We start from the raw sequence: 16,497 nt of genomic DNA, 5'->3' as shown, positions 1-16,497 counted from the left end.
AAACACAAGAAATTTGTTTTAAATTAGTTAAATTATTCATATCAAATTCAAACACAAGAAACACAAATGTGAATTGACTGGATTTGTTTTAAATTAGTTAAATTATTCATTATTTCACTACAGCCTACTGTGGCCGGTACCAAATGACCCACTGACCGATCCATGATGATTGGAGAGCCCTGCTTTAAGAAACAACTAATAAACTGAGAACCGTTGTTGTGGTTATGGAAGAGCAGAGATAAAATTGGGTCCTAAAAATGATAGCACGTCATCAGAGATTTAGTACAGATCATTTAGATCAGCGGTGGCCAAGAAGTAGATTGCGATCTATAAATAAAAATATACATGTGATTATATAGTGTGCAGTAGAGACCATATACTGTAAGAAGTAATTGAGTTACATGTATTCATGTATGTATATAAATATATACATATATATACATATATGTCTAGATATACATCCACATATATATACATATATATATACATACATACAGTATATATATATATACATACATAGAGTATATATATATATATATAATGCACTCCAGCAAAATCAGTTACACTGCTTCATTATCAAGTCACTTACGTCCATCAGAGACACTTATCTCCAGATGAATCATCCCTTGCTCTTTATCTAAACCCAGCCTGGACCTGTAACATAATAAAACATCTTTATTGTATTTTGTCATCATGTAAAATATTAACAACGTCCTGTATATGAATTTCGGCCAACGTCTGGCTCGTTGCCTTTGGAACCATAAAAATCCAACCCCCTTTAATTTCTCCCTCTCATCACAGCTGTACAGTGGAACATGCGGTCGACTGTGACTTTTCCAGCCAAACACCCACTTGGCTTCTTCTGTGATATATTTTTTCCAGTCTGCTTTCTTATTTCAATATGAAATACTTTGTAGAGTTTTATTTTGCTTTGAATCTCTGAGAACCTTTTCACCTCAGGTTGATACGGTTACATCACCTCATGCAAGGCTTGGAAATTGTGGTGAAATATTTACACCACAATGAACATAAACAAGAGCAGGAACTAAGTGACAATAATTGACTTGATGAAGGAGTCCTGTAAAAGAATACAAATGTGGAAAAATAAACTTTTTGTCTGACACCGGAGTACGGGAGTGTTTTATTTTATCATTATATAAATGAAAAAACTCAATATTTTACAAAAGTGTCAAATTATTTTGAAATATGTTTGGGTTTAATTCCCCTGTGGATTTGAAAGAAAACATCTAGACAGTGTTGTTTTTCAAATTAGTTGGACTTTTTCTGTTGAAGCCATAACACTTTTATTATTTTTTCCAACTTTGTAAAAATGTAGAATCAACTTTAAACCAGGGTATCGATGCTAGTCGATGTCAATAAAAAGAAAACCTGATGTAAAAACTGTTCCACTCTTAGCTTAAGGAACATAAGAATAAAAAGGCTAGACTTTGAACATAAGTCTGTTTTTTTAAATCCAGATAAGCAAAGCTCACATAGAGAAATCTATATTGGTCTGAGAAAAACATCAGATCTAACATCTTTATGTTTTTATTCACTCTCTGACCACAGTCTACAACACGGATTCCCAAAAAGTGGTTATGTATTTCATGTAGCATAATAACTATACACTGTATAGTTATGGTACATCCAAATATGTTAGTAAGTATATCAGAAAGAAGCTAATGTAACAACAGTAAAAATATATATATATAAATATATAGACTTTTAATTACAATTGTCTTGTAATCTTCCAGATCTCTGCTATATTTTCTTGTATTAATTACTTAATGAACCATTAGGCGTTGTTTAAATTCATGCCCCGACAAAATGTTTTAGTTGTTTCCTCTCATCTTAACGATGGATGTGTAGCAGATGTGAACATGACTTGAACTGATGTGAACTGAGAGGCCATATGGATCATTTTATTACTGTCACCATCATATCATACTGGGTGACACAATGTGAGAGTCCAAAACGTTTGAAAATTCTACGTGCATATGAAAAAGCAAATGTTTTTTTTTTTTCTATTTATTTCAGTAACTTACATCATTTTAAAGCCTGAGCGACATTTAACAACAGTATAAATCAGATTCAAGGTAGTTTTAAAGAGATGAAACCCTGAACTGCATATAGTAAAAGCATCCATCCTCTTCATTCAGGGAAGGATACAAATAAACAGATTTCTCATCATTTATGGAGTGTGTTTGGCTAACAGCATTCTCTGACAACATGCCACTTAATAGGTCTGCAGCTGTGCATTTAGCACAAGTTAAATGCATTAATTTGATTTAGATTCATTATAGAACACACAAAGGTACTTGGTGTTAGTTCAATAAATCTGAAATGTGATTTGTCAAAATTTGTGTTGGGGTGACGGGGGCAGGTGGGACTTGAAAATCCCCCATATGTGGGGAGTGACCAAAAAAAGTCTGAGAACCACAGCCTTGATGGGTTTCATTATGGAATATGTAAAACAGCAGCAGCAGCAGCAATAACAACAGCAACCCTTCCTGGAAACACTGTACATACAGACATCTGATCTGCACTGCTTTACAGCAAGTGCCTTTTTATCCATTCTCAATAGAGAGTCCTCATGATATATCCTGAGTGCAGAGTATCCAGAGTGACCACTTGTTATATTAAACAGCAGCTGTTGTGACACGAGATGGGTTTCTCCTCATCTTCCGTACCACGTCCAAAGTATAGCCTGAAAACGGGCCGTCCTGCCTCCCTCAGCACTCTGTAATTGCCTCAAAGCTCCATCTTTTTTAATGGACTTTCTGTCAAACACTTCATCCAATTCTACCAGTGAGCAGCAGCTCCTGCTCTTAAATAAACCCCTGCAGTGTTGCAACTGCCCCCACCCACCCCAAACCTCACCCACACCACAGTCTGGCTGTGGAGATGGTGTCAGTTAACGTACTGTCAGAGCAGGAAGTATAATTTACCTCACACCTGGAAGTGTCTGATCATGTGAGGAGTGTACTTAGTGGAGGTCGACTGAATGTACTGTCACGTTATACACATCATGCCATGATACTGTGTATTAGTATTGAATATTGTTTACATCATAATTGCTGTGCCCTTACAACAGTGTTTCTTAATTTAATTTCTGTCATGTTCCCCTTGTGGACAGAAATGTTTTCATCCAACCCAGGCAAATTTAAACACTATTGAGAACCTGATCACATGCTTATTTTTATCTGTACAAACTACTGGATGAGTTGCTGCCCCCTAGTGACAAGAGGCTTGTTTTAATTCAAGCATCATGTTTCATTGGAAGCCCCTCACGACCCCTCTGGCACCTCACTGCGCCCCCCTGGGGGGCCCGCCCCACTATTTGAGGAGTTCTGCCCTGCAGCAACAAGATTGCAGTTCAAGCCCCAGTTGGTTACATCTGTATAGAATTTATATTTTCTGTGTGTTTTGTTTCTGTTTCTGTTATTTTGTGTGTGTGTGTTTTCTGGGTACTCAGGGTTTATTTTTTACAGTCCAATCACATACAGGATTAGACTCAAAATCAAATGAGCTGAGGGCCACTGCTGACGCCGTCATTTCATTGGAGGGCCATATCTGTGTTCCATTTTCAACGGAATACAAAGAGAAAAATTTGAAATTTTTATAGTATTTAGTATTTAATATAAATACTGTGTTTTTTAAATTCTTAAAAAACTAACAAAAACAATTTAAAAGTCAAAGTAAACTTAAATTAATTGTTCTTAGCTTCCTTAGCGTACCTAAGTGGCCCCCGATATTTATCGGCCAGATATTAGCATATTATGTAATGTAATCGTTATTGTTTTTTCCTGCAGTAATGAAAACCGATAACGCAATAGCCAGGTGTCCCCAAATGATGTGTGCCCTAAAAATAGTTTTGGAGATAAACGGCTGTGTATTAAAGTGAAAGCCACTAGATGGCAACATTGCAGCTCATTTAATTAATCTCATACTCATACAGTGGTTTGTACAGATGAATAAATAAATATCACCAGGCCTATTTCCGTATCGGTTGATATCGGAATCGGATATTAAGTGTCTGGACAATATTGGCAAAAATCCAACATATCCTACTTATGAACTGTAAAAATGTGCTAAAAGCTTTAAAACATGTATTCACAACATACCTACTTATGAACTGTAAAAACGTGCTAAAAGCTTTAAAACATGTATTCACAATTAGACCATTAACCTTAACTAAGACTAGCCTCGGATTAATGCTTCATTAAAAAGAAAATTACTTTACTTCTTTCATTTTCATCTTTCTTTTTTTAACTACTAATTGCTGGTGTATGGTACAATAAAACAGGCACATGGAGGGAAAATTAAACTGAAAATGACTAAAATACATCGGTAAGAATCAGAGAACAAAGCAGTAAAATTATACAAATGATGCTATGATTATAGGTTAATTAAAAGTCCCATGTTGGAGGAAAACACTTTTCATGTATAATTAAATGGTGAGATAATGAGAATCAAGTAAAATGATATAATGATACTATTTTAAAATCTGAGAGGGAGGACATGTGCTTTGCTCTTTGTAGCAGACAACGTTTATCTTTTAAATGGTGCTTACGGTGATGATTCACAAGATGCCCCACAGTTCTCAGTTTAAAACACCTATGGTTAACAATTTTATTACAGTAATATTCTTTTTAGTTAACACTGACAATTTTATTACAGTAATATTCTTTTTCCTGTTCTTTTTATTGTTCTGACATTGCCACATATTTACTTTTAAAAATGCAAAAACAAAAACCAACAGGTTTATACTCACTATATGCTTCCACTCTAACCTCCTTGAATAACCCGTGGATTTGTCCTTTTTTTTTAACTCTATGCATTAAAAGTGTAAAAGTAGTTTCTGGCCAGCGACTATAAAACCTTTATAAATTCAGAATATATCCACCGCCATAATCCCTGAGCCACCACCTGATTACTAATCATGCTAAAACGCTCAGAGACATCCAGAGGCTACATCTCTGCTACATCATCACAACTGCTAGCGTGAAATACACTAATTGATGTGTGAAGGCTAAAAAAGAAGGAGCGGAGGAAGTGTACATGTCATAAAAACACAGGAACCTGCCGCAGCCTAACTCTTTATCTGTCTATATATGCAAAGACGGCTGTAATTTTAACAGTATACCCCATGTTCTCGCCAACCCAGCCATTTTAAAACAGCATTGTTGTAAAGCTAGCTTACCTTAGCTTTGGTAGCTTCACTGAGATTTAAAGCATGCGCCAAGTCCTGTTTTCACATTTTCCTTAGCCTTTCCTAAAAACTTTTTTCTTTTTCTTTTTTTGAAGTAAAACTTTTATTTTCTGCAGTCTTTTAGAGAGTTGTAGTGATTGTCTCTTTTGACACTTCAAATCCTGACTAAATAGGTTCAACACTGGCAGTTATCCACAAGTCTTTAGACACTTAACTCTCTATATTTCTACCTCGGCTCACTAGATAATTGACCTCTCTAACACCTTTAGACTTCAGACTTATACTTGTCTCTCTATATATTCTGACAGCATGTTAATAACCTTATATCTTTTTCCATATTGATATTAAAGAAGAAAGATTTTTTGGACCGTAATGGAGGATACAACGGAGGTTAGCTCAGCTTCGCTAGCTTTGCAAGTATCATTTAGGTCAGGTTTTTGTTTTGTTGTTTATTTTAGCAGGTGTGAAACTTCTTCCGCTTCATTCTGACAGTTGATACCTTGTTGTGATCGTCTCTTTTGACACATTTCTCACTGCTTTTCATCCAGACATTTCTGCCTCAGCTGGCTTGATAATATACTCCTCTAAGATCTGTAGACTTCAGGAGTACACTTGTCACTCCATATCTTGACAACATGTTAATAACCTGATATCTTCTTCTTCTGCTTGGTAAGAATCTGCCATCCATATTTAAGCCGTTTCCCCATGATTGTAAAAGTGACAGCTCAGATTCTAAGAAATATTCTCATATCTTCTGTATATCTTACGCCACAGTTTAGATTTATATTAAAGACTTGTCAATATCACTATCTAAATGAACATCTCTGAGTTGCGCTGCGCTCCAATAAATAAGTCCCATTTGAAGCAAAACAGCCCAAATTATTATAGCTTCCCAGACAGTTATGAGAAAATGAAAATGTTCTGTTTTAAAACACTTGGAAAATACAATAAAAATAACAATAACAGCATTTTGTTCCTAATACTTCTGTTCAAAATTTCTACCACATAATCACTGACATGAGGAAAAACAATTTTAAACCACTAAACCACATAAATGATCATGCCATACACTGTGATGACATGCAGATAAACACTTTCATCAGGCTGATTTCTCCAGTCACGGTGTCATTTGTAGTGACAGATTTCGTCATCCACTGGGAACAGTGGTGGGGGTGTATCAGATTATAACCCTGGCCTGTGACTGTGTGTGTGTGCGTGTGTTGGCTGTGGGGATGAGGAGGCTAGTTTTGAGATATAAAGTTTCATACATGCAAATGAGTCAACATGGACTTTCTGAAGGTCATGTTTACACGGCCGCTATACGATACCGGATGCGAAATTTTCACACAGAACTGGCACAAGAAAATTCAACATTTCCTGTATGTGACACTGTGTCACCCACATCTCTAAAATTCCGCATAAACCTTTGCTGCTCAAGATAGAGCTGCCAAAATGAAATAATTAGCTGTAACACACCAAGTAGCCTAATTAGCCTCTCTAGCACGGTAGTAGCTAGTAGCCTGGCATCCACCATTGTTGTTGTTGTGTGGTGTTGAGCAGGGGTGACTAAGATACTACACGCTGTGGGGCTGACTTGGTTGAACATTAATATTGTTGCCATGTAAACATCACCTAAATCAAAGAAGCCCAACCTCAAGCTTAACAGAAAGAGAGTCAAATTTTATCATTTTTTTTACTCTTGTAAGTAGAAAATTATTATGTTGGGAGATAGAGTTTTCTTATAATAAAGTAATGGCGTAAAATCATTTATAGCTACAGTACATGCCAAATGATGATGAACTTAAAATCAATGAAAATTAAGAGAAATTATTTTTGCAGTACGGTCTCAGGATTTGATCACTGTCTCATCTTTCGCATCAAGCCAGATTCATTTTTTTTAAATATATTTTCATAAAACAAAACTTCCAAGACTGATCTCACCAGTAGAATCTGTTGGGCACCACGCTGTCGTGCACGAGCTGCCACTTCTTTCCAAACTCAACCGAGACGTAAAGCTGCAAATGAGAAGAAAGGTGAAGGGTGAAGGGTGGTGTTGGTGTAGATGTTCTTTTCATATTCAACAAATGTGTTCTTTATAAAAAACATACCAGTCGAGTTGGGATTGTCTCTACGTTGTTTATATGTATCACACTCATCAGAGACTGTCAAGGTTGGGTGGTGTTGGTGTAGATGTTCTTTTCACTGTAGCAACTTTGAGCGAGCGGAACCGTAAATATGCCGATCAAAAATCCGACTCCCTCAAACCAGGCTGCTTTAGAAATTCCATTAAAAAGAAAAGTACACTTAAAAAATAAATTACAAAAAAAAACATTCTTTTGTAAAAGAAATAATGTTTAACAACATTATGATTAATAAATATAATATAATACAAAACCAAGCTTGGGTCCCTTGTTCTTTTTTGGTGTTGATGAAAGGAAAGATTGTCAGGTATTTCAGCCTTACAAAGTCAAGCAAATAGAAAACATCTGTGTTCCAGCTTGACTGTTCAACTCTCAATGAAAGCTTTCACTGATTATTTCAATGCTATGACCCTGACTGCTGCTCGTTCTCTGAGAATGAAGTCCGCAAAATACAAAAAAAAACTTAATATTTCTGAGGTGGAATGAAGGCAGCTGTGAGTTTCTCACACTTCCATCAGCAGACGCATGCCGTTTGGGTGACATTTAGGGTCCCGTCAAATAGCTGATCAGCTGTTACTTTAGCCGCTACAGCAGGGCTGTCAAACTCAAATTCACAGTGGGACAAAATTAAAAACTGGGACAATGTCGCGGGCCGAACTTGAATAATTGACGGCAATTGTGAAATGTTTTCCCTTCTCTCCAGATACATATGTAATGTTGATTCAGTGCTAATCGTTTCTTATTATCTGTAGCCTTTCGATTGCTTTTTTATTGTAAATCTTTTTTTCACAGGCCAACAAAAAAAAAAGTGCTATAACATAATGCATACACCACTAATACTACAAATCTTGCCAGTATATAGGGGTTATATACTGGCAGGCCAACTAGTACACATTTGAAGGCGGGCCAAATATAATTTCACTGCGGGCCAGATTCGGGCCCCGAGCCTAAGTTTGACACATGTGCGCTACAGTATAGTTGTCCAGCGTCATAAAGACCCTAAACCTCTTTGACCCTGCTCTGAAAGAAAATATATATATATACATATATATATTGCTTTTGTCAGTGGCTAAAACTGCTGCTTTGTATCACTTTACAGCAGTATTATTGTTGATGTGACCCATCAGGATTGGACAACATGATATGACACAACATCAATTTCATTGAGCAATCACTGCAGCGTGACAACAGAATGACAAGAGGGAAGTAAACCATGCACAACAACCTTGATAGTAAGCCAATGATTGTTTGTTTTTGTTTTTTCGTCACTTCAAACTCTTGAGTTTTGTTTTGTTTTTCTGTTTTCAAGCTATTTTGTGCTAACCACAGCTACCTTTTGGTCGTGGCTGTACGCCAAAATCCAGTCCTCCTGCTCGGGGTGGAACAGGAGGCTGAGGATATCAAAGCCCAGGCTGTGTTTCTGATAGGACGCCCCCTCGTCGAGGCTAATGAGCAGGCTGCTCTCCACCTCCGGGTCGGTCAGTAACATGATCTAAGATGAGACAAGAAAGGAGACAGTGGAATCATCGGACCACCTTGACAGCCTCCTGTCCCGGAGGGGGCTTGCATGTACGCTTATGCAATGCGGTGTTTTTGCAAGAGACACATGGTGCGCATTCCTGCAGGGCGGCGCTGCACCAACAACGTCTCTCTGCAACGCGGCGATGACGAGTGACAGGTTTATTCGGAACAAACGGGACGTTGGGGAAGTGCGCAGTGCAGACACCCACCTTCCTCTTGTTGTTGGGACTCACGTACAAGTAGCTCAGGATGGTCTTGGTGCCGACTTTCTCATTAAGTTTCTCATAGGTGGTTCCATAATCAGTTGACCTAAAATTCAATTAAAGGATGAAGTTAATAGGTTGTGTGGGAGACTGGGAGGATGAATGAAGCGACACCTACTTGATGGAGCTGGTGGCATCATTAGGCATGTCACGCAAGCAGAAAATTGCAAAAGCAGAAGTCATTTGCTAGATGGTTGGTTTTTTCAATTAGTAACATAAACAGGAATACCTGGAGTTGCACCATTATTAAATATCGCATTGTTGTTATTTTGAGTAGTAGCCTTAATAGTAGTAGTAGTAAAAGCTTTCAATAATGGCAGAAGTAACGCCGAAAAAATAGTACTAATTAATAGACTAAATAACAGGACGAGACTATTCTCATCAGTCCGTCCAATGACGACGCATCTTTCCCTGACTGTTTCCCGCTGCCTATCTCAAAGATAACGACAGACGCAGCTAAGAGGAGAAGTTTGTTGGCAGAATCCTGTACTTTTTAATTACACCCTAAACTCAGTTGTGGATTAGTAGGTACAGCAGTACTCTCTAAAGTACCACGTTGTTGGTCCAGCTCCAGACTCTGAACCTGTATAACACTACACAGGTTCCCAACTTTTTTTTATTTTTTTGTGACCGGTTTCAACTTTAAGAGAATACTGTCACAGACCGTTTGTGGAGGCGCAGCGAAAATACATAACAGGTAAAATAATACGACCAATAAAACACATATAAAGTGTTAAAAAAATGTAAAATTTATAATGACGCCGAATGCCATGTGTATTATGCAGAGAAGGTTTAGCACCTGAGCATCACCTTTCTCTATAAACCGGTAGTTTATACAGGGCTGTAAATGCAACTCTCTTTTGGTTTTTAAAGGTGAAGGCCTGTCTTTTATTTCTTCTGCTCGGTCTTTTTCTCTGCAAAAAGGACCTATTCGCTTGTGTCAAGAGGCTTGGTGGCTGGGAGATAATCAGGTCTTTATATGAAAATTCACCCTCAATTACAGAATCAATAAAAGGCAATTAATATGATTTTTTTTTTTTTTTGCTGCGAACAATACCAAATGATCCAGAGCCCAGGAACTGACTGGGGTCCAGAGGTCAGTGAGCTCCACTATAAAACACTGTGATTGGTGAAAGGGAAATTAATTTCACTAATAACAGACGGGGGATCTCACCTCCACAAAGAACTCTCTGTTACTCTTCCGCTGTTGAAGTCGTAGTATTTTGTCAGCATGAGGATCACCTAAAAAAACACATCAGACACATGAAAACACAGGATTAGAACAGGGTAGAAATAAATGATAATAAATATAGTTTCACACATATTTACATATATATAAATATATATACACATACACAAATATACATGTTTGTGCATATATATGGACATACATTATATGCATAGAAATAAAATATAAAATGAAAGTAAAAAAATAAAGGAGTCACTCCAGCTTATTTTATAAAGCGAAGGCCTGATTATTGCAGTAACGTGACTTGTAGAAGTTGAGAGCATGTACAAGTAATGTTATAGATTTTATTCACCATCAACACTGACCACTGGTGAGCTGTGAGTAAATAAATAAAGCAGTCCAAACTATAAATAAAGCCCACAACAGAAATACAGCGCTCATAAATATCATCCACACCTCCTTTGAAAAAGGGTTGTAAAAAGTGTCACAGTCTCGCGTAGTTTACAGTACACTGGCTTTTACTTCATATACATGAAGAGTTATGGAAGCGCTATAAATAACTGCTGAAACTAATGAATGTCTCACACTGGTCATTTGTTTTTTTTGTTTGTTTTTTGGTCCTGTTTGTTTTTGAAGAGAAACTCTCAAAACACCAAAATCTAAATCCGAGCCTTTGTTTCCATGTATATCCTATTTCCTCTGAGAGATAATAACACACTTCTTATTGCCTCTCAAAACAAAACAAAACAAAACAAACAAAAAATCATTTTCACACATACTTATGTTGCTACATAAATTTTTGGAATTGTTGCAGAAAAATGGTCGTTCACCCCGTACCCTTCACCTGCTGCACAGAAAGGAGAAATGTCCCGCCTGCACTGCAGCCATAAAACCTGCAGATCATATCACCCCCCTGGGAAACGTCTCCAGGGCTCTTGTTCAGCTTTCCTAGATACCTTCTAATTATCAAGTGTTATGGGTGTTCTGGGTAACATTCGCCATAAAAGTAAGAAACTCCATCTTGCAAAAAGCAGATTTCTACTTTGCACAGTTTGTAGAAATAGAAACAGAGATTGTTTTCTTGGCTTTTGTTCATATCCGTAATCGTGTTTATTCTTATAATTAAATTGCCAAGTGACAGTAAACTGTAATGAATATGCCTGCTGTGTGTGAACCCGGTGCACACCCGGGCTATTAAAGCTGTAAAGGGAACGTGATTTAAGTCAGAATTTTGTCTGAAGCTAAATTCTGTTGCCTTGACATTGATAAACTTGGTGGAGTTTATGTCACAACATATTCATATTTTAGCTCGTCAATGCAAAGTGGACTTTCTGAAAGTCCACCATCTCATGATCTGAGGCTCTTGTCTGGCCAATTTATGAACACAGTCACCGAGGACCATTAAATTCACATCGTGATTTGGCACTGCTTTTATGCTGCATTGCCTTCCTGACGCAACGCTTCCTATTTTAAGGGCTGGGAGCAAGAACAGAGCCAGTTGAGCTCAAAATTACCCAAGACTTTATATTTATTAATCATTAAAGTTGTTGCAGATGAAAACCTGTACATCCTTAACTTCTATTAAGTCCAGACTGTGAGCATCCTGTTGGCTGCTTGTCTTGTTTGGTTGCCTAACATAAACTATTCCACAACCAAAATGCATACATAATAATCATTTCAAAACATATATAAACATAAGTCGCGATAAGTATAAGTCAGTGCCCTCTAGCGGCTGTCAGTGAGAAAAATAAGAAAGGTGAAATTATATATTATATTACATAAGTATATATTGATATTCAAAGTAATATATATATAAATATATATATCTAAGTTTTTCATTATTGATGTAGTATTAATTTATGCGCGTACCAACTTTTTTGGAAAGCCGTTTGTAATAAAAAAAAGGATTAAGTTATTATCTGAAGTACCCTGGGGGATTTGCCGCTCTACTCATCAGCTCATCATTAAAGCTCTGATATTTACAATTATTCATTCAGACTAACAGAGGCCCGACTGCATGTTGATAAACCGTTTTCATTTGGAAGCTCTTCCTCAGGAAGACTCCCCCGACTGACTACTTTGAACATTAATTAAGTGTCACACATTTTGTTTTCATGCGTTCTTGAACTTACACACCCATAATTCCTGGCTGTCACTCACTTCATATTTCAAAAGTGTTGCATCGTACCGTCGTCTCATCGGCCAATCATTGTTCCATCATTTCTTCCAGTATGCTGTCCCTTTCTAGCCGGTGCACTTGTTTTACTCAGCTCATCTTCTCGGCCCTGTGTCATCCATCTTTCACCCTAACTACCAAGGTCTTGACTACAGGCAGTAACAGTTATAATTCTGAACCTAATAAATAAATAAAAAATCGTGCATTTCTCTAAATGGAATAGGAATATCACTAGAAAGGCACATTTTTTGAAAAACCTTATGTAAAAAAAAGGAAAAAAATAGGGATGTCCGATAATATCGCATATTTTTTTTCCTGCCCGATATTAACATATTATGTAATATCTGTTAGAATCGTTATTGGTTTTTCCTCTGGCAATGAAAACCCGACAATGCAATGCCAAATGATGTGAGTGCTAAAAATGGTTTTGGGGATAAACGGCTGTATATCAAAGCAAAGGTCACTAGATGGCAGCATTGCAGCTCATTTAATTAATTTCATATTCATACAGTAGTTTGTACAGATAAATAAATAAATATTAGCAGGCCTATATCGGTATCGATTGATATCAGAATCGGAAATTAAGTGTTTTGACAATATCAGCATATCGGCAAAGAAGTTAATATCGGACTTCCCTAAAAAAAAATTTTTTATGTCATCAATATCCTACTGTAGTCCTCCCACGGCCTAAGACATAAAAATGTCATAAAGAACTAATGTCATAAAAATGACATTAGTTTAATCTCTTTATTGAGAAAATGCCCAATTGCCAGCATAATAAAAGTCAAAGAGCGAGTCTGCACTCGGTTTTATTTTTATTGGCTTTTGTTGGCTTTTTGAGTGCACTATGGGTAAACAGAACCACCACCCCTCCCCTACACCCGACCCTACAGTCCAACAGCCATGATGGTCATTAAAAATCTCGCTCTCTTAGGGCTAATAATATTCATCAAAACTAAGAACAAGTAAACTAATCATTTTTATCATCTAAGAAAACAAATGGTCGTACAGTTGTCTTTGAATCATGAGTTAGTCTGGTATAACACAACAAATCTGAATTAATGAGATCCACTCGCAGCTTGTTTTACATTTCTTTACTTTTTTCACCCCATTTAAATAAATTTAAATGGTTGTTTGTTTAAAAAAAAAACTCAAATTTTACCTGTATGATTTATACATTGTATCATGCTACGAGCTGATCATATTTGTGGAACACCACTTCCTCCCTGTGTGTACCGACTCTAAACTTCACAGATTTTGAATTGACTTTCTAATTATATTTCCACTTATATTTCAACAGAGGAACCTCTGACTGTGCTCTTTGTGCTAAGTTTGAGAAAGCCCTCCAATATGAACGCTGGTTCCGAAATAGTCCACAGAGCTTGTTATAACTACGGCACCAACTGTCCAGACTGGATCCCAGAGATTTATGGTCTTCCAATAAAATAACTTTCACAGCTTCCAACAACCGTACCCTCGTGGTCACTGTCATACACAATAAAACAGCCCGCAGCAGTCGGAAAATTAGGACGAATTATATCCACCCTTCTGTATGGCAATTATCTTTATGCATTTACTTGGGAATGGTCCAGGATACGAGTCCGATGTAATATGCATCCGCCTTAATGCCAGCTGGAGTGGTGTCTGTGTTCTCAGGGACATTGGACGTGAAAGCGAACCTCCGCGGCTGCTGTTAGCGCATCGATACACCAATACATTATTCACTGTGAGGATATTCACTGTGTGAAGCAGGTGTGTGAATTCCTACAATGGCCATTAAAGTGCCATTTAAAATCACTTGATAAAGAACCACCTCTGAGCCGTGCCCCAGATGTTGGCAAAACCTCAACTATAGTTCTATGAGATTATGCAGATTTTTTTTCCCCCCTTGAATCCCCCAAAAAAAGGTCCAATATTTGATGATAGCCACCATTCGGCGCTCGGTCCATTAGACTGCAGCGGCACCAAGGTAGCAACAAACTGGATAACAACACATTCAAAAGAAAAGCAAATTGATTTTACCATCCGTAATCCTTTGTAAACCTTAAACCTTGGAGATAAATGGACTAGCGTGAGTTTTATCATTATCTGGGAATAAGCACGGGCTTAATGGTGACTTACAGGGATTAAAGTGAGGAGATTACTGGTGTATGACCAAGGGGGAAATAGTCTGGTATGGAGGTATGAACAAAGCAAAGCAGCTGAATTTTTATTTATTTATTTATTTTTTTTGTGCTCAGAGGATGAAGAAATGGAAGGAGCGATGGAGTACGCATTAGAATTCAGTCCCACCCATTGATCCAACCTTATCAGCTGTGGGAATTAAGTTGCCTCATCAATAAAGCTGTCATCACTTTTAGACACAGCAATTAAACAGACGCTCAGTCCCATACAACCCACTGACAGGGGGTGAGGCGCTGTAATATTAATAATGCAAGGACACACGTCACATGAATATGATGCATCAAAGTTGTGAAAATATGTCCAAACATTTATTACAACATCTATTTACACTCCCTCTCCCTCACCGCAACTAATTCAAGTATGTTTAACCTTAATCCGTATCTTAAGTCTAACCTGTCCCTTATTGTAGACTGACTAGAACTAAACCCTGACCAGTTAAAAGCGCTCATGCTGAATGTCCCCACAACAACTGCAGTATATATCACCTATAAAATAGCAAAGGCTGCTACACCAGGAACACACATATCCACAAGAAAAATGACAACCAGTATTACATTAGCTGAAGAACTGGATGGATGGATGGGTGGATGGATGGATGGATGGATGGATGCATGCATTTAACCCAACCCTGTTGATACTGTAGATAAGAGCTCCAGGGTCAACACAGCATAACATCTTCATCATGCAGACGTATTAATAAAATGTAGCAAATTAGCCCAGTCCCTGCCTCCACAGTCTGGACCATTAATGAGCAACAATGTTCTATTACTGATAGGACCAACCCTTAAAATATGAAAAAAGTTTGATAAAAGAGCTGTTAAATTATTCACCTCACATTTCCTTTATTAAACAAGTGAACTTTTTTTTTTTTTTACGAGCATATAATGAGCTCAAGCCTTAAAACACGGCATGGAGTTGGCCATTTTTTATTTTTGGTTTAATTAGTAAAAGTGGATTTGGGGAAGCGTTGCACTTGCACTGTGGTCGTAAACTGCTGATTTTTAAAACGTACAAAATTTGAGTGGTGACAACGACGCGGCACAGAAAAACGAACGAGTAATTGGGAGGAGCGGGGTGTCAAAACACCTGCGTCGACCCAATGTCAACGCCACCGGCGTGTTGACAGGCGCATGAGAAGCTGTGATTTGAAGAATTAAGTTAACAGCTTTTGAATTATAATCCAAGACCCACGACGCTAACGCCACAAAATGATGTCATGAAACAGTCCCATTAAACCGCACTTGTATTGAAACAAAGGCGTATTTCTATTAAGTTGTCACTTTCCCTGGAACTCACACATCATGGTGTATCTAAGTGTGCCACAGAATGCACTGAGGCCTTTTTGTGCCAGATCAATTTATGTCACTTCATTAACAAAGGCGGCATTACGTCATGGACCAGATGTTGTGCCGAAGCCAGGTTGTTTGAAGTCAAACCTGCCGGTGCTCACACGGTCACTGCGGCCATGAATTATATAAAGCATCAGCACAAAACCACCGAGCAAAAACTAATCTACTGCTATTGTGATGTGCAAATCACACAGCATCGATGCCCCGATGATTGGGGAACGTGAAGGTGTGGGCAAATGGATTCGGTGTTGCTGTCGCACACTTTAGGCATTTTAAATAGCCTCAAGTAATGAACTTTTTCTGTGCAATGCCACCGACTGTGACACTCTGTCCTGCAGCGTTGATCAGTAAATGTGAGAACATGGTGGGCTTTTTTTCTTTCTTTTTTTTTTCATATTTAAATCTTTTTCTCAGTCAACACTTCAATTGTGACACAAATCGACTCTTTTCGAGAAGGTAGTC

General features: G+C 37.7%; 1 protein-coding gene across 1 annotated transcript in view; it reads right to left on the bottom strand.

The window, feature by feature from the left end:
* Positions 1-16,497, bottom strand: part of LOC103387671 (VPS10 domain-containing receptor SorCS1-like) — a 53,242-nt gene that overhangs the window by 24,812 nt on the left and 11,933 nt on the right. Inside the window, 5 exon segments of the mRNA XM_017037054.2 lie at positions 590-654; positions 7,154-7,227; positions 8,687-8,845; positions 9,084-9,183; positions 10,312-10,379. Coding sequence (XP_016892543.2) covers positions 590-654; positions 7,154-7,227; positions 8,687-8,845; positions 9,084-9,183; positions 10,312-10,379 — 466 coding nt within the window.

This window comes from Cynoglossus semilaevis, chromosome 12 (assembly GCF_000523025.1).
Source record: "Cynoglossus semilaevis isolate Cse_v1.0 chromosome 12, Cse_v1.0, whole genome shotgun sequence".
Taxonomy (NCBI): domain Eukaryota; kingdom Metazoa; phylum Chordata; class Actinopteri; order Pleuronectiformes; family Cynoglossidae; genus Cynoglossus; species Cynoglossus semilaevis.
The sequence above is the reverse complement of the archived record's forward strand: the minus strand, read 5'-3'. Positions and strand labels throughout refer to the sequence as shown.